The 19,187-nt window shown below is 45.1% G+C and overlaps 1 protein-coding gene across 9 annotated transcripts in view; it reads right to left on the bottom strand.

The window, feature by feature from the left end:
• Positions 1-19,187, bottom strand: part of pnpla6 (patatin-like phospholipase domain containing 6) — a 224,021-nt gene that overhangs the window by 22,176 nt on the left and 182,658 nt on the right. For 7 of the 9 annotated variants that reach the window (XM_072564052.1, XM_072564051.1, XM_072564054.1 and 4 more), the window contains 4 exons: positions 8,666-8,814; positions 6,289-6,441; positions 3,655-3,771; positions 2,356-2,443 (listed from right to left, as the gene is read on the bottom strand). In XM_072564052.1, the coding sequence (XP_072420153.1) occupies positions 2,356-2,443; positions 3,655-3,771; positions 6,289-6,441; positions 8,666-8,814 (507 nt within the window). Of the gene's footprint in view, positions 1-2,355; positions 2,444-3,654; positions 3,772-6,288; positions 6,442-8,665; positions 8,815-17,814; positions 17,932-19,187 lie in introns of all 9 variants that reach the window. The other 2 variants (XM_072564050.1, XM_072564048.1) reach the window with 1 other exon arrangement.

Consider the following 19,187-nt stretch of genomic DNA (forward strand, 5'->3'; position numbering starts at 1 on the left):
TGGTGTTTAGCATGCTTGCCTTCATTGCTCAGACCTTGGGGTACAGGAGTTGGAACGTCATGTTGAGGTTGTACAGGACATTGGTGAGGCCTCTTCTGGAGTACAGTGCCCAGTTCTGGTCACCCTGCTATAGGGAGGGTGTTTTTAGATTAGATTAGATTAGATTATTTACAGTGTGGAAACAGGCCCTTCGGCCCAACAGGTCCACACTGACCGGCCGAAGCGCAACCCACCCATACCCCTAACCTAACACTACTGGCAATTTAGCATGGCCAATTCACCTGACCTGCACATCTTTGGACTGTGGGAGGAAACCGGAGCACCCGGAGGAAACCCACGCAGACACGGGGAGAATGTGCAAACTCCACACAGTCAGTCGCCTGAGGCGGGAACTGAACCCGGGTCTCTGGCGCTGTGAGGCAGCAGTGCTAACCACTGTACCACCGTGCCGCCCACGGAGAGGGTTCAGAAAAGATTTACCAGGGCATTGCTGGGACTGAAGAGTTTAAGTTATAAGGAGAGGCTGGATAGGGCTGGAACCTGTTTCACTGGAGAGTAGGAGGTAGAGAGCAGTATAAAATCATGAGGTAAGGTGAATGGAGAGGTCTTTTCCTAAGGTAGGAGAGTTCAAGAAAGGGAGTCATATTTTTAAAGTGAAAGGACAAAGATTTAAAAAGGACATGAGGGGCAACTTTTTTTTTTACACAGTGTGTGGAATGAACTTCCAGTGGAAGTGGTGGATGCAGGTACAGGTACAACGTTTAGAAGATTTTGAGATAAGTACATGAATAGGAAAGGTCTGGAGCAATCCGGGCCATGGCAGGCAAGTGGGACTAGCTCAGTTTGGGATTATGGTCAGCATAGACTGGTTGGACCGAAGGGTCTGCTTCCATGCTGCTTCCACGATGACTTTTTTGTTTCCAACTTTCAAACAGTTGCTGTTATAAAGTTAAGGTTTCCAACCATTAGGGGGTAGCCTAAACTTTTTAGGAATTCAAGATTAACCTCCACGACACTGATGGGAGCAAGCCAAAGACAAAAAGCAGGATATGAAAAGAAAATGAATTCTTTTTTATTTTTCTACCTCACCAGCAACCCCCCCAACCCCAATTGGTTTGAATGCTTTGCTGTAACAATGTTGGGTCCACGGGGAGAAAAGGACTGATTCACGTCTGGCAGCGAATGAAAATTCAACTCACTTTACGTTGACGGATTGACTTATCAGGCAAATGATGGGGGGGCTGGAGGTGAAACCTCAACCAGAGAGGGCACAACTTAACCACTGAGAACAATGCATCCCAAACCTTTACCCACCATAACATCACCTCAAAGATCAAAACTTGTTGTGAGCCCTCAGCCAGCAGTTGGCCTGAGGGTTTGGAGAACAAGGAAACGATCTATGAGAGTGCATGGGGGTGGGGGGAGGATGAAGAAGTGGAATTGGTGGAGGAGGTCACTGCCACAGTAGATCACAACCTGACCTGGGGTCCTGATACTTGCTTTGAGAACCCCTGATCTGGAAGTGTGAAACTGAGAAGCTTACAGGCATTTCTGCTTCGTAAAGCAAAATGAAGCACACAGCAGCTTTTTTGTCGAATGTGAACTGCTCAGTTCACAGGACTGTCAGAGAAAGTGCAAGTACACCCATGGAAATCACAACAGCCGTGTCAGTGGCCAGCACCGGTACTACAGCTGCCTTAACTACAGACTGCAGTGGGGTCAATACTGGCAAAGCTGCACTTATTTCCAATTTCCAAGGTAATAGGGGCTATCAGAAGAGATTAAGAGTCAATTGCATCATATGGGACTGAAGTCAATAACGGAGGGAGCAGTGGATTGTCATCACAAGGATCTGGACTGACCCAGTGAGCTATTCTAAGTGTACCGCAGCATTCACAGTCTTTGTGGTGTCTGGTGCCATTGCCCCAGTGGGACTGGAGCTCACAATCTCTGGTCACTGCACGCAGCGGTTTGGGTACCTAGAGTCCTGAGCATTGAAACCCACAGCGTAGTTACACACCACAAAATCCCAACCTCACTATCCAGCTGTACGTGAACGTGCAGCAGGTCAGCTAATCATCTGGGCAGCACTGCAGAGAGGAGCCACAAAGCAGCAGCAAACAAGATACTGACACAGCAGCTCCTCCCATCCACAGGCAGCTGACTGACGTTAGGGTTAACAAAAAAAAAGGCTTTATTCAACAGTCTACAAAATGGGACAGATTTAACTCTCGAGAGTCTTAATTGATGAACAAATCCATTACTCCATTGTCCCTTCATGACTCGTCTCCAGTTGAATTTTGAGGTGAATAAATAAAAAGTTAAGGAGAACGTACTTGAGAGCAGTCAGCTTACCGTCTGCTAAATTGTAGCTCTTTGGGGGCTCAATCCGAGACACAATCTCAGCGAGGTCAGTGAATACAGCATTCGAGGACATAAAGGCCTGTAAGAGAAGATGTCATGCAATAAAGCAGCCTCTGAACAGAGTCAAACACTTGGCACAAACCTTCTATTGGCGTGCAAACAGCTTCGAGGACAAACTGTATGTACAAAGTCCCGTCAGATTTAACCTGTTCAGTTCTAGTTTAGAGAGTGTTTACACAGTCAAACATTCCAATGTGCTTCATGAGGAATGTGTTGACAAAGAAGCACGAGAGCAAAATAGTGATAATGGTGGTGGGGGGAGGGGGGAGAAAGGGAGCACTGGGGACGTGTAGGAGGAACTGTTTGGAAAGGGAATAGTTTCAAACCTTGACATCTCAAGGTTCAGCCATCAAAGATATTGGGATTAAAAACAAGAATGCTCAAGGTGCCATAACTGACCAACAGCACGCATTCATTACTGTCACAAGAAAGGGAAACAGAACATTCTTAAGGGATGCAAGTCTCTTTTACTTAAGGAGGGGGATGCACTGACCGAGATTCCGAGTTATATACATACAATTAAATATAGAAACATGAAAATGAAATTACTCATACTTACACTTACACACACACTCAAACTAACAGACAGCAGATACTCTAACTGATACAGGCAATAGGTCTATCATCAGAGCAAGGAAAGAGTACAACATATACTGATTCTGCGGCTGTTTCTCCTTTAAGTGGGGACAGGCACAGAGTAAAACACAATCAGACCCGATGGAGAGACTGTGGCCAGCTGAGTACATACCCACGCCCTCTCACATCCCCTTCCTGCAGTGAATATCTAAACACAGTCCAATCCCTGAGACTGATAGTGGACATCATCACCTGATGAAGGGCTCTTGCCTGAAACGTTGATTTTCCTGCACCTCGGAAGCTGCCTGACCTGCTGTACTTTTCCAGCACTGCACCGTCGACTCTGATCTCCAGCATTTGCAATGCTCACTTCCTCCTGGTGGAGTCAATCTGCTCAGTCTGCCCATTGCCACTGGAGACGAGTGGCACTTGCGGCAGCAACATCATTTATGGCAAAAACGGACATTTTAAGAAGAGGCTTGGTGTGTAAATATAGATGGTCGGTTGTGGCCCAGTGAGTGAACATGGTGGGCCTAATATACTGTGAGCAGGAAAGTGGAGACTTTAATTAAGTAATTAATTCTTTTACCTGTGCTTCAAGGGGCTGTTGGTTTTAAACACGGACTAGATTAGAAACTGGAAACTGTTACTCACGTTCTTCTTCTTGATTTCATAATAGTCGACTGATTTTCTATCCTTCAGCATCTTGTCAATAATGTCACCCCTGCTCCAGCTACCGAACACCACCTTCCCGTACTGGTATCCAACATTCTGTGGGCAGTCAGGGAGTGAGTAAGGGGAGGACAATGCCAACAAACACAACAACACAATCACTGAGGAATAGATTCCTGTCTCCATGTGCAAGCATGGACTTTGGGGTCAGCAGCGGTGATGCACAGAGACCTGTCGTGAACTGAGGAGAGATTCCAATTACGGGGAACCTCAGCTCCTCAAAGAAGAGCTCTAACTCCTTGTTTTATTGACCAACATAGCTGACCACGTGAAGCCCCTGGAAAAGTCATGCCAATGACTTGCGCCAATAAGTGATAAGTAACATTTGTGCCACATAAGTGCCAGCACCTTCTTCAACATGAGAGAACCTCCCAACGGCATACAATTATCTAGCACTGAATTCCCCCACTGCCCACCTCCTCGATAGTGACTCCTGACCAAAACCTGAACTAGATCAACCATATGAAAACAAAAGCAGGTTAGAGGCTGGGAACTCTATTTCCAGCAATGTACCCATCTCCCCAGCGCCTGTCCATCATCCACAAGGCACAACTCAGGAGTGTGATGGAATACTCCTCGTTTGCCTGGACGAGTTCAGCACCAACAACACTCAAGCTCAGCACAATCCAGGATAAAGCAGCCCGTTTGACTGGCACCCCACAATGTTCAAAATGCACTCCTTTCATCACTGACAACAAAATACACCACCCACAAGATGCACAGCAGCAATTTAAAGGTAAATGTTATCAGCTGATGTTGGGGGGGTGGGGGAAGATCGTATTTGAAGCCACATCCCCACAGCATCAGCCTGCACCTCTGAATTATTAGTCCAGTGACATTACACTTTACTACTGTCTCTCCTTCACTGAAATATATTGTTATTCCTTCAGGGTCAAAATCCTGGTAATTCCTCCCTGATGACATTGTGGGTCTACCAACAACTCATGGACTGTGGTGGTTCAAGAAGGAGCTCACCACTATCTTCACAAGGGAACACAGAACATTACAGCGCAGCACAGGTCCTTCAGCCTTCGATGTTGCGCCGACCCGTCATACCAATCTGAAGCCCATCCCACCTACACTATTCCATATATGTCCATATGCCTATCCAATGACCACTCAAATGTACTTAAAGTTGGTGAATCTACTACCGTTGCAGGCAAAGCATTCCATACCCTTACTACTCTCTGAGTAAAGAAACTACCTCTGACATCTGTCCTATATCTATCACCCCTCAATTTAAAGCTATGCCCCCTTGTGCTCACCATCACCATACTTGGAAAAAGGCTCTCCCTGTCCACCCTATCTAACCCTCTGATTATCTTATATGTCTCCATTAAGTCACCCCTCAACCTTCTTCTCTCCAATGAAAACAGCCTCAAGGCCCTCAGCCTTTCCTCGTAAGACCTTCCCTCCATACCAGGCAACATCCTAGTAAATCTCCTCTGCACGCTTTCCAAAGCTTCCACACCCTTCTTATAATGCGGTGACCAGAACTGTACACAATTCTCCAAGTGCGGCCGCACTAGAATTTTAGTACACCTGCAGCATAACCTCATGGTTCCGGAACTCGATCCCTCTATTAATAAAAGCTAAAACACTGTGTGCCTTCTTAACAACCCTGTAAACCTGGGTGGCAACTTTCAAGGATCTGTGTACCTGGACACCAAGATCTCTCTGCTCATCTATACTCCCAAGAATCTTACCATTATCCCAGTACTTTGCATTCCAGTTACTGCGACCAAAGTGAATCACCTCACACTTGTCCGCATTAAACTCCATTTGTCGCCTCTCAGCCCAGCTCTGCAGCTTATCTATGCCTCTCTGTAACCTACAACATCCTTCATCACTATCCAGGAAGGAGACTAAACATTGGCCCAGTCAGAGACACCACATTCAGGAAAAGAATAATATAAACAGTAAGAGAAAAGAAAAATATTTCATGCAATGGCATCTTCACTTTCAAAAATATATCATTAACTTTTGGATATTCTGAAGTCACAAAACATACAACGCAAATGCAAGTCCTTCTGTATATCAACTGATAGCAGATTTTAGCTGATGAATCCAGAGTAGCAGGCACTTTTATTCTGTTTGGGTGCCTGTCAATGGCAGGCTCTGCCATTCCGGGGAAACATCACTGAGCGTTTGACCTTAGTTTGTGGGCTGAGTATGTGCTACAGGTTTAACAGGCTCAGAATTCAGCAGGGACAATGAAAGCTGCTCAGTCAATGCAGTCAGCTGACATTGTGCTGGTTGAAAGTCCCTGGAGATGGCTCTTCTAGTCGGCCATTCCCATGTGGCCTCGATCTAAACACTGAACAACACAACAGGAACAGGAATCCTGTGAAACAGTGGCATTTCTCTATAAAGGTCAAAAGGTGTGCAGAGAGCGAGGGAACCAAGCACTGGGAGCAGGCAATGTAACAGTAGTTATTTTAATCAGCCTGTAATTTTATAACACACCTATAGAGCTAGTTCACACACATCGGGCTGAATGGCCTCCATCTTGCTCTACTACTCTCTGAAAGCTAATGCCACGAGATGTTCACTTACATAAATTTCATCAAACTTGCCAAAGTCCATGGTTTTGAACCTGTCAATAGGTGGCCGGATGTATTCACAGTACGTACTGCTCTTTACCAGCTCCAGCTGCCGAACACAGGAGACATAAGCCAGTCGAGACTGAATTTCTGCCATATCTGGCACCTGGAACATATCAGACATTCAATAGTGCATTACATGAGAGTTGCAAACACCATCATGTAAGACATGCACACCAGTGCCCATTCCCAAAGTGAAGCTCCAATCTCTCCATGACATTTGCAGGAATACTTCCACTAGCGCTGAAATGCGTGTTGTATAATATGATGACAGCAAATAGAGAAGCATGACAGAGACAGTGTGTGAAAACAAGGGGAAATAGAAAGCAAGAGAGAATTAGTAAGTGCACAGAGGTAGGTAGGACTGCAATTTGAGCCATTAACATTGAAATGGCATTGTTCATTCATTCAATACACACTTTCATTCTTTAATCAGTAATACAGAACACAGGCAGAAATTCTAGCATTGCAGTTCATTACTGCAGTTCTCAAACATCCCACTATTTCTCAAAATGCCTGGGACACCAATCTCCCACAGCTCCCTTGATACCCCAAGGCAGGGTCCCTCTCTACAACTCAGCGATCCAGTCTCTTCTTCCCCTATCCTTGTACATCAGGCAGGGGCGCCGACCCTTAGTGGATCACGATGAGAATGAACAGGACAAGAAACATTAGCAATGTTCTGTTTTTAATAATGAGGTTGCGAGGTTCTTCTCTCCTCTTCACCAACTCACCCGAGCAAAATAAACTAGTAACAAGATGCACTTAACAACGAGCGACATTTCTTTAACACATGACTGGATGCCAGATCTGGTCATAATCCCTGATGCATGTGTTGTAGGTTTGGCAAACAGAGCCAGCTAATGAACTGGTGGGAATGCAGTGCACTTAGTACATGCTGCCAAGGTGCCTATTTAACCTCTCCATTCATGACTCATTACTCATGAGTAGAAATATTAAATCATGCCAGTGTTGGCGAGAGCTCCTGCAATCCAAAGCATGTTGTGTGACAGCATTCACACTCACACCTGCTCCACTGTAGCTCAGTTCTGTACGAGAAAGAATGTGCGCAAGGTAGGGCTTGGAGAGACACACAAAGACTCAGGCCAGAGTGAGATACATAGAGGTGTCCGAGTGAGTGAGAGGATGCAAGAAAGGACAAATGAGAAGGCAATTCAGAAACGTTTTGGGAACTGTCACAGAGCTGAGCTCCAAAAGTAAAGTGAAAGCATGCAAAGGAATGCCAAGAAATAGCAAAGCTCGAAAAGTAAAGCCCCCGACATTCTATACCAACCCAGCACCAACATCAAGCTCTCAATATAGGTGTTAGCACTAAATGGGACAAATATCACCCGACTGCACTGTCACAACACAATGAAGCACTGCACAAGGAACTATGGGAAAACTACAAATAAAAATGGTTTAATCTTAGTCCTGGTGATGTACTTCTATTGTTAGGCAGCGAGTGGGACTGTCACTTAATGATTTATTTCAAAGAGTTTAAAAGTAGGGAGATCTTGCTAAAAGTACACTAGTCAGACCAATGCTGGGAACATACCTTTGGTCCCTTTTCTTAGAAAAGATACATTGGAATTGGAGGTAGCTGATAAAAGGTTTACTAGACTCATTCCGGGTATAGAGGGATTTTCTAATGAGGAGAGGTCAGTTACTCATTGGGGTTGGGAAGAATAACAGGAGGCCTTGCAGAAATACACAAGGTTCTCAGGCAATTTTACAGGGTAGGTGATGGGAGAGTCTAGGACCAGAGGGCAGAATCTCAGAATAAGGGGTAACCTATTAAAGACAGAGCTGAGGAGGAATTTCTTCTCTGAGAGGGGAGTGAATCAGTGGAATGCTTGAACACAGAGGGCGGTTGAAACTGAGTCTTTCAATATATTCAAGACTAAGGTAGCTTTTTTTAATCATTAAGGGAATAGGAGATGTAGGGAAAAGGTGGGAAAGTGGAGCTAAATATTATCAGATCAGCCATGATCTCATTGAATGGCAAAGCAGATTCAATGGACTTCTGCTCTTATGGACAGATGGATATACAGTGTAGTTTAGTTTAGTGACTGTGTGGATATGACTCCAGCTATTTAATGGAGCTGGGACAGCACTGGTGGTGGCAAGGGGAGTGGAATTGCTCTCCGAAGGGCCCTCAGAATGCATGTTTAATTGCTTCCCTGAGTTAGGAGCTGCGGGACAGCCAGAAGAAACTAAATCACTTTCCAGATTCCTTCTCACTGTGGCAGCTAGCCATCCCCAATTCCTTTACAAAAAGTACACCATGTAACCGACTGAAAGACAGACTTTTCTGCCAAGTTTCCTACTTTAACTTTCTCTGCCCACGGATTGAGGCGTTTCCAAAGCAGCCACCATCCCGAAAGGCTGTCTCCATAGTTACTCAGCTCAGCTTCATCCCTGCTGCCCACATCAATGGCAATCACTGTTTTGGCGCCCATATTTCTTGCGATGTCAGCTGTAACAAAAACAATTCATTTGACACTCATACTGAACAGGACATGAATCGTGCACACTGTGCAATAGGCTGGCTTTCCCCTTCGACTGAAGCTCTCTGCAATCTACCCTTGGAAACACACTGCTGCCATGTTAGAATGTAGAGAATCACAGGCCTGTTTTTATATCACATTCTCAACACAAGGCTCCACTCTCATTACATTGTCAACACACAAGTTACATTGCAATGCACTTACCGTAATCCATTTTAAACAAGGTGACAAATGAAAAATCAAAGGAGAAACTTTATTGGTGTAAATAACAAACAAAAATTATGTTAATACACAAATTTAAAATCTCTCTTTGCATAAACCAAAATTGAATAATGAATTCTAGATGGAGTAATAGACACTTTGGATACTAGTACAAGGCAGTAAGCTTATCCTGCACCATGAGAACGTAATCTTACCCCAGTATAAATATAAGGCACATGAGGGGTTAGGAGTAGGCCATGTGCTACCTCTGTTTACTTCTGTAGATATTGGCACAGACACGCAAGAGACTAAAAACCTGCAACTAACTACATTTATCAAATAAACGAGGAGGGTACTTGTGTAGAAGTAAACAAAATGTAAGCAATGTGACCACTGGAAAGAAACATGACTGGTCTACAGTAATGCAATCACAGCTAAGTAACATGGTCACTGCAGGGTAATGTGGCTATTGTAGGGCATTCTGACCAGGGATTTAGATACACAGTGATGGTAACATTGATAAAAGTGATGCAGGAAATCTGTAATTATAGGTCTGGTTGGTGTATAAAGGATGACTAGGGATAGCAATCTGGTAAGTGGATATATTAGGCATCCTATAATAACATGGCCAGATGTAAACAAATTGGCCAGCATACAGCAACATAAATGGTATGTAATGTGGCACACACAATGGTTGGGACCAATGCATATTATCCGCACACAGGGAACAGTAAAGTCGACAGCATCTAGCAATGTGACAGTGCTGAACATTGTAATAATCATGCAGACAGTGTACAACATATGTAGTCAGAAACATTTTAAAGGGAAGAAAATGTTGACTTTGGCTCTGACCAATTTGTACGCTAAATTTGGTTGCTGTTGCACAAGAGAGACTAGCAGGCCAGAGCTTGGGAGAATGGGAGTACTACATATTGTTCTGAAACCTGAAACATATTACTGACTTTACTCTTTACCAATATAAACGTCTATAATGATTTATCATTTTTCAATCCAGTAATATATGGATTTCTTTATTCTATTTCACAGCTGTCATTCCTCCATCTATGGTCATTATTATACAAATTCACTTTGAATCAAGTTTCCAATGTATTTGGATTTACCTTTGAAAGAGTGTGCATGGGGAGAGCTGCACAATGCAGAGATAGTTAGGACTGCTATCATTCACATGTGTTACCGATTCCCCTCCTGCTGCTGACTGACCCAAGAGCAACACTACCAGATTCCAGCTCCCCATTAAAGGTCAGCGTGTGGCTCTGAGTGACTGAAGGAGGGGGATAAATGAAGTGATACATTTGGAGGATCTATTTTAGTCCCATTTGGGAAAAGGAAATGGTCTTTTTCCATTAACATAGCCAGGGAATGTACAGTGCTGAGATGGAGCCTCCCCATCAGACACTTGGTGCTTTCAGCATTTTGCATTTATATAAAGCTTCCAACACAATATCTGCCAAGGTGCTCTACAGGACCATTCTAAAGCAATGGCTTTAAACAAAGATGATAACAATACATTGTTAAAGGTAAATTATAAGCACCATTTCAAAGAACAAGAGTGAGATGGAAAGTTTCAGGGAGAGAATTCCAGAGTTTAGGTCCCAGGCAGTTGAATGTGGCCATTAATGGGGGAATGATTCAACATGGTGATGCCTAGGAGACCAGGGTTAGAGGAGCACAGATATCTTTGAGGGTTGTGTAGCTGGTGGAGTTTTTAGGGAGAGGGAGAGACAGGGCCATGGAGGGATTTGAAAACAGGAATTACATTTTAAGAACATGGGGTTGCTCAACAATGGCTCAATGTGCGTTGGTAAGTCAGGACTAAAAGGGAGCTGGATGGAGTGCAAGTGAAGACAGGGGCAGCAGAGTTTTGTATAACCTCAAGTTCACAAAAGGATAGGGTGGTCGACCAAGATTGCATGAGAATTGTCAAGTCTGGAAAGGCATGAAGGTTCCTGCTGATAGCAGGTGGGGAGACAAAAGACAGAATGAAGATGCAAACAGAGAGGAAATCAGAAGGAAAACTTGTAAACTGAGAGACTGCCAGGGAAAGAAATAGAGTCAGTAGATAGAGAGCATCACTCATCATCCGGGTTTGAAGGGAATGGTTTTGGTCTTTCCAATACTTCATGAGGAAATTTCTGCTCATCTGCACTGGATTATCACTCAAGAAATCTCATAATTTAAATAGAGTGGAGGAATTGAGAGAGGTGACCGTAAGGTAGAGCTGGTTGATGACAGCACGTGTGCGAAAACTGAGTTGTGTGTTTTGGATGATGCTTAAGGGTCAGGGGTCAATCCTTCATGAGCACCAGATGTAGTAGTCCAGGATCAGAAAGAAAAGCCATGATAAGTTATTCTATGGCTATAATCTGACATGGAACTTGGAAAGTATAAGCCCTGACTGGAAGGACAATCGTACAGAAGCACTGGAGAGGGATGATGTGGTCAACCATATCAAATGCTGCAGAGAAAGCAAGGATAATGGAAAGGAAAAAGCTTATTTTTACCACACTCAGACAGGAAATCTTGTGTGACTTTGAGAAGAGTTCTCTGTTCTGTGATGGAAACCTGACTGAAGGAGATTGGCAATGGCAGGTCAGGCAGCATCCGAGGAGCAAGGGGCTGACATTTTGGGTAAGACCCTTCTTTAGGACTGGAAAGGGGGAAGAGGGCTGAGGGATAAAAGGAGGGAAAGTGTGGGGTGGGGTGAGGAGAAAGATAGGATGGCAACAGGTGGGTGAAGGTAATGGTGATAGATCGGTGAGAAGGGTGGAGCGGGTAGGTGGGAAGGAAGATGGACAGGCATGTCAGGTCAAGGTGGCAGTGCTGAGTTGGAGGGTTGGATCTGGGATGGGGTGAGGGCAAGGGAGGTATGGGAACTAGTGACTTTGATGTTCATACTGTGTCGTTGTCGGGTCCCAAGACAGAAGATGAGGCGTTCCTGCTCCAGTTTGTGGGTGGCCTTGTGAGGACGCTCAGGATAGACACATCCTCATGGGAGTGGGAGAGGGTGTTGAAATGGTTGGCCACAGGAAGGTGAGGTCAGTTGGTTTTCCCTGAACTGTTCTGCGAATTTGTGCTCGGTCTCGCTGATGCAGAGGAGACCACGATTGAGAGCACCGAATGCAATGAATGAGGTCGGAGGATGCACAAGGAAATTTCTGTTGGATTTGGAATGACCCTTTGGGGCCTTGGACAAAAGTGAGGAGGGATGTGTGGCTGCAGGTTTTACACCTATTATGGCAGCAAGGGAAGATGCCAGCTGTGGAGGGTGGGTTGGTGAGGAGTGTGAATCTAATGAGGGAGTCGCAGAGGGAGCAGTGACTACGGAATGCAGAGATGTGTGGGAAGAGAAATATATTCCTGGTGGTGGGATCTGACCGGAGATGGCAAAAGTGACAGAGGATGATGCACTGGAGGGGTTTGAGGCGCAGGAAATGGAGGAGATACGATTGAGGGCACTGTTTCTCATAGGGGAGGGGAACATTAGGCCCATGAAGTAGAGTAGATTCATGCATCCTGTGAGCAGATATGGTGGAGATGGAGGAACTAGGAGGAAGGGAACATGAGGGGTGGGTGGGAGGAGGTCTAGTCAAGGGAGCTGTGGGAATTGGTGGATTTGCATTGGATGTTGGTGTTGAGTCAGTTTCCGGAGACTGAGAGGTCCAGGAAGGGGAGGGAGGTGCTGGAGATGGACCACGTGAATGAGGTCGGGTGGAAGGTGTTTATATGGTGGATGAACTGTTCAACCTCCTCATGGGAGCACAAGGTAGTAGCAGAGGAAAAGTTGGGGGAGGATGCTGGTGTAGCTGTGGAAGATGGACTGTTCCATGTAGGGGCAAGCATAGCAGGGACCCAGGAGGATATCCATAGCCACCCACCTGGTGTGAAGAAAGTGGGAGGATTCAAAGGAGAAGTTGTTAAGGGTGAGGACTAGTTCCACTAATCGAGAGTGTTGTTGGAGGGGGACTGATTGGGTTGGTGGGAGAGGAAGAAACTGAGGGCTTTTAGGCTTTCTTCACGTGGGATACAATGTAGAGGGACTGGATGTCCGTGGTGAAGGTGAGGTTTTGGGGGCCGGGGAATCGAAAGTCATGGAGGAGGTGGGGGGCATGGATGGTGTCTCAAACTGGACTGAAGAATTCAAGCATGGAATTTCAAGAGGGTTGGAAAAGGATTTGGGAGCTGAAAATGTCTGGAAGGACTTCAAAGAAAAAGGGCTGTTGGAGATGAATCAGTAGTTTGCAAGGATTTAAGGATGAAAGATCTTGCTTTGCAGAAGACTGGCATTAATAGCAGATTTAAAGGTGAGAGGGACAACACAGAGAAAATTGTTTACAACCTCAGATCACAGAGGGACCCAAAAGGGAGGTTGGGTGATCAGCAAGCCAAAAGAACTGTGAATGTTTCTGAGGAAGGGTCACTTGACCAGAAACATTAACTCTGATTTCTGTCTGCAGATGCTGCCGGACCTGTTTTTCCAGCAAAGTCTGTTCTCCTTTGTGTTAGGTGATCAGTAGGTTAATGGAAATAAAGTCCAGGGAGGAGATGGGTACAACGCTGGGCAAGGAGAGTGTATGAGGTGCTCTCAGAAAGAAGTTTGATCAGGATAATTGAGCAGAACTGCAGAGAGCTAGTGGACATGGAGAAAGAAAGGAAGCAGCTGATCCAATGATCTTACACTTAGTGATAAATAAATCCATGCGCTTCTCACGCACGTATCTGGTGAAGATGCAGAAGCTCTTTAAGACAATTGTCTGCAAAGGAGAAAAGAAGCTGGGAATTGGGGTTATCTTTGTATCGGTGGACTCTTGGACAATGGTGGAATATCAGCATCTTTAACAAACAAGAACTGGACTAAGATATGGTCTTGTACTGCCCCAGTCAGATGGCAATGAATGATTAAACCGGTCACGTCAGTTCATGTCTGTGTCTCTTGGACTTAATGAAAATGGACTTGAGGATTCTACTGGGAATGGGATGGGGGCAATGGGAAGCTACTGAGGGGGAATAGCCAGGGTGAGGGTAACATCATTATTTAGGGCTACAACAAAGGCACTGGTGAGAGTGTAGTTGAACAAATCAGTAGCAGCAGCTATAGAAACATAGAAAGACAGAAACTATGAGTAGCAGAAGGCCATTCGGCCCTTCAAACCTGCACCTGATTATGGGCTGATCCTCCATCTCAATGCCATATTAATGCTCTTTCCACATTCTTCTTGATACCTTTTGAACCTAAAAATTAATCTCTCTTTCTTTGGATTATATTCAGTGACTTGGCTCCACTACCTTCTGTGGTAAAGGATCTCTACTCTGAGTAAATAAACATTTTCTAAGCTCAGTCGTAAATGGTCTAACCTGTATCCCTGACATTAAATTTTCTGGTTCAAGACTCCTCAGCCAGGGTAAACATCCTCCCTAAACTAGTCTGTCCAACCCTGTGAGAATGTTAGTCGTTTCAATCAAATACTGTAAACTCTAGTGAACACAAGTCCAGTCGAACTAATCTCTCTTCAGAGGACAATTCTGCCATCCCCAGCATCAGACTGGTGCACATGTGCTGCATCCTCTCTATAGCCAAGTATATCCTTTCCTAAGGAGGGAGACCAAAACAGCATACAATACTCTAGCATTCTGAAGAAGGGTCATGCGAGGTAAAAGGTTAACTCTGATTTCTCTCCACAGATGCTGCCAAACCTGCTGAGCTTTTCCAGCAATTTATGCTTTTGTTACAATACTCCAGTATAGGTCTCACCAAGGCCCTGTATAACTGCAGCTGGACATCCCTAACTTCTGAATCAAATCCTCTTGCAATGAAGGCCAACATACCATTTGTCTTTGTAACTGCTTGCTGCACACTCCAGTTTACTTGTATTAACTGGATACAAGGACACTCTTTGTGCATCCACACTTCCCAATGTCACCATTTAAACAGCGTTCTTCCTTTCTGTTTCTCACAACATCTCACTTGACAGTTCGCCACATTGTACTACATCAGCTGTGCGGTTGCCTACTCAACAAGTTTGCCCAAATCACTTTGACATCCCTTTGCATCTTCCTCATGACCATCAATCTCACCCAGTTTTGTGTCATGAGCAAACTGGGAAATGTTGCATTTGGTTCCCTCATCCAGGTCATTTATATCTGTTGTGAATAGCTCTGGCTGAAACACAGATCCTTGTGGAACTCCAACAGTCACTTCCTGCCACCTGAAAGACGACCCAGTTAGTCCCACTGTGTGACTGATCTGTCAACCAATTATCAATCCACGTTCATATTTTCCATCCCTTATCCCACGTTTTAACTTTGCCCACTAACTTCTTACGAGGTTCCTTTGGAATATCCAAATACAGCACATCCACCACTTCTCCGTTATCTATTCTACTAATTACAACCATAAGCACTCCAGTAGATTTGTAAAGCATCACTTGACTTTCATAAACCCATACTGGCTTTATCAAATCCCATCAATGCTTGCCTAATGTTCTGTTGTTGCATGTTTTATGTTTCTGATGGTAATCAGAAGGCCAAAGGCTAGAATGATGGGCTTTTGAAAGTGCAGTTCTAAGTGAATTGGGAAATAAATGTTTAAGGGCGTGTTCAGGAGGAGGTCGCTTGAGGGTATGGAAGTGAGGAAGAGTGTGCAGAAATGGACATCAGGAAGTGACTGGAGATTACATTACATGCGGTTGACATGACAGAAATACTGAGGTCTTATTAAATACAAAAATCAAGTGGCTGATCAGGTCAGGGAATTTATATGAAAGAGGAGATAAAGGAAAGATAGAGCCTGGTAAACTGACAGAGTGAGAAGACAGAGCTTGAAGTCTCTGAGGATGATAGCCTGCTTGGTACAGATGCTGAGGGATTGCAGCAATGAAAACACTTCTGTGAGAAGCAATTGGCTGGCCAATTATGATAGAAAGATGAAATGGGGGGGGGGGGGGGGGGGGGGGGGAAAGGCCCACAGGAGGAGGGGCCATTAGACCAACTCAGTACCAACCTAATCACGAGCAGAATGGTTGGGCTGAATGGTAGATAGCACAGCCAGGAGAGGCAGCTTCACTTAGCTAGTTGTCAACGACATGATCTTCTTGCAGCCAATCACATTAGTGGCAAGGATCTTGTTCATGAGTAAATAGATATACCAGAGGAAGGGTAGGAGCTGATCCACATGTTATATCCACAGGCTCAGAAGGGAGGGGATAAGCTCATTGGGAAGGGGTGTGTTTGAAAGATTTTCTTTTACAGGATGCAGGCATCACTGGCAAGGCCAGTATATGCTTCCCCAAATACCCCTGAACTGGGAAAGCATTTAAGAAGCACCAACATTGCTGTCGGCCTAGAATCACAATGTGGGCCAGACCAGGTGAGGACAGCAGATTTCCTTTGAGAAACCAGAAGATGGATGGATTGTTACAATCAATAATAGTTTCCTGGGAACCATTACTGAGACGAGTATTCAATTCCAGGTTGGTCAACTGAGTTTAAATTCCACCAAATGCCAGAACTTGTGTTTCCATGGGATTAGTCTCATCCTCTGGATTACAGTCCTGTGACATTACCACTATGGTATCATCTCCCCTTAAATGTCAATAGAACGGAACAGACCAGAAAGTGGAGTGGGGGAGATGCTGTAAGTAAAGCTGTGGAAAGCTGGAAATGGGAGTAATGGGCTTGGGTCTAGAGCAGCATCTAAAGTTTACACACAAATGGACTGGGAAATCCCAAGTTACATATGATATGGTAATTAAGGATAAAATCCTGATCACAAATATAATGAACAGGAGACAATAATTGCCATCATTGATCAGGTCTGCCTGCACGTTTCCCCACCCTCCCCCCGTTCTCCATCTCTGAATGTGCACCTCAGTGAGCTGACATGAGCAGAATGCAGTTCATAACAAACACCAGACCCCAGTCTGTAATGAGACTTGTCAAGGTTTCACCAACACAGTCCATATTAATCCACGTGAGCATTGAACATCAAAGGCATCAATTTTGCAGAACTTATTCTAATAATTGTTCGCTATCACCGACTCTTTAAATAAAGACGCCTCTGTTATTGCTGACCAGGTGATGGAGTGAGAGGATAAATGAGCCTGGTTGGCATGGTGGCTCAGTGGTTAGCACTGCTGCCTCACAGCACTAGGGTCCCAGGTTCAATTCCAGCCTTGGGTGACTGTCTGTGTGGAGTTTGCACATTCTCTCCGTGTCTGTGTGAGCTTCCTCCGGGTGCTCCGGTTTCCTCCCACAGTCCAAAGATGGGCAGGTTAGGTGAATTGGCCATGCTAAATTGCCCATAGTGTTAGGTGCATTTAGTCAGAGGGAAATGGGTCTGGGAGGGTTACTCTTCAGAGGGTCGGCGTGGGCTTGTTGGGCCGAAGGGCCTGTTTCCACACTGGAGGGGAATCTAATCTAACCTAGTTTACCCTGAACCTGCTGCTGGAGTGAATGGGGTGGACTGTGCCATCCTATTTTAGCAAAAGGCTGATTGTGACTAAATGTCTCCTGTTTGCATCGGCATCTGGGTTTGAGCTGGGAAGGCTGCAAAGTGATTCCAATTTTTGACAGACTGAAATAAGGATGGTTCATCACCAACTGTGAGCAGGCACTTTTCTACGTGGGGCTGCACCAATTTATACAAAGAACTTCTTAAATTGAGGAATACAGAAGCCTTCATGTACTTTGCTTAGGAGAAGCTTATTTACGTCTCACCTTTCCCCTCTGCTATCCTAATGTCACATACTTGCCTGGCAGGTTGTTGATGTATCCTCCATCCATGAGCAAATGTCCGTCCTTTGGATCACAGAGTGGTGGCAGGTAGCCCGAGAGGGACATGCTAGCTCGCACGTACCGCCACAGCGAGCCTAACCACACGAGGAACAGATGCAGTCAGAGGCCTAGAAGAGCACAGGTGTGCGTGACCCGTCACCCCTTCCCACTTCCTCAGTGCACGCGCCTCTGTTTGGTGCAGAGGGAGTGGAGAAGGGGAGGTCACAGCATTCAACTCACAGGCCTAGGGAATCTGCACAGCATCACAAAACCTGCAGCACTAACTCTGCTGCAAACCCACATTCCGGGGTGGCAGGCCGTTGGGGGAATCATTCTGAACAACTCACCTGATAATTGCTTCTTTTTATTTTAGGATAACCAGCTGAACTGCCATAAATGAGCCACTCTCCTGATTAATAATGCTCAGTTACAGTGGAATCCACTTGCCTGCAATTTCTACCAGTGTTTGATACATTTGCTGATCATCTCATCACCTTGTGTGCTTTGCTCAAAGACAAGTTCTTGGCTCTTAGTAATCTTTCCATCTTTCCTTATCTTCTGCCAATCAATCCTTCAACTTGCAAGCCATCCCAGTATTGATATTCTCTTCCTTCCTCTTCAAAATCTTTCCTCCGGAAAGTTGTAAACGGAAACAGAATTGTACACAATATATTCTGTCCAGGCTCTACCATTTCCTCATGAGGTTCAACAATTTTCTTTGTACCTGCACTGCCCACACCACTCAAACACATTATTTTTGTCAGTCCAGCAGATCTACATTACAGAGTTATTTCAAGGCGGTCTTCCTTCTCTCCGTGCCTTAAAGCTATACAAAGCAACATTCCAAATCAAGCTCTTTAAAAACTGCTTTATTAAACTTTGTGTTTAGCAACCATTGCCTCATAAAAAATGTACTTCTGTGCATTCAAACAGAACTTTCTTCTTTTAAAAAAATCATCCCTCAGCTCTGCAACTTCCCCTAGTCCTGCAACTTCCCCCAGCCCTGCAACTTCCCCCAGCCCTTCAGTAATGAAGGTTCTCTCAATTCTGGTCTTGATCGTCTCTCCCAGTATTGACAGTCATGCCTTCAACTCTGGAATTCCCTCCTGAATCTCTCCACACCTCTTCTCTCCTTCCCTGGCACAGTGTTTGATATGAAAAGGTGTTGCTGGAAAAGCGCAGGTCAGGCAGCATCCAGGGAGCAGGAGAATCGACGTTTCGGGCATGAGCCCTTCTTCAGGAATGAGGAAAGTGTGTCCAGCAGGTTAAGATAAAAGGTAGGGAGGAGGGACTTGGGGGAGGGGTGTTGGAAATGCGATAGGTGGAAGGAGGTCAAGGTGAGGGTGATAGG

The sequence above is a fragment of the Chiloscyllium punctatum genome, chromosome 46, assembly GCF_047496795.1.
Source record: "Chiloscyllium punctatum isolate Juve2018m chromosome 46, sChiPun1.3, whole genome shotgun sequence".
NCBI lineage: Eukaryota > Metazoa > Chordata > Chondrichthyes > Orectolobiformes > Hemiscylliidae > Chiloscyllium > Chiloscyllium punctatum.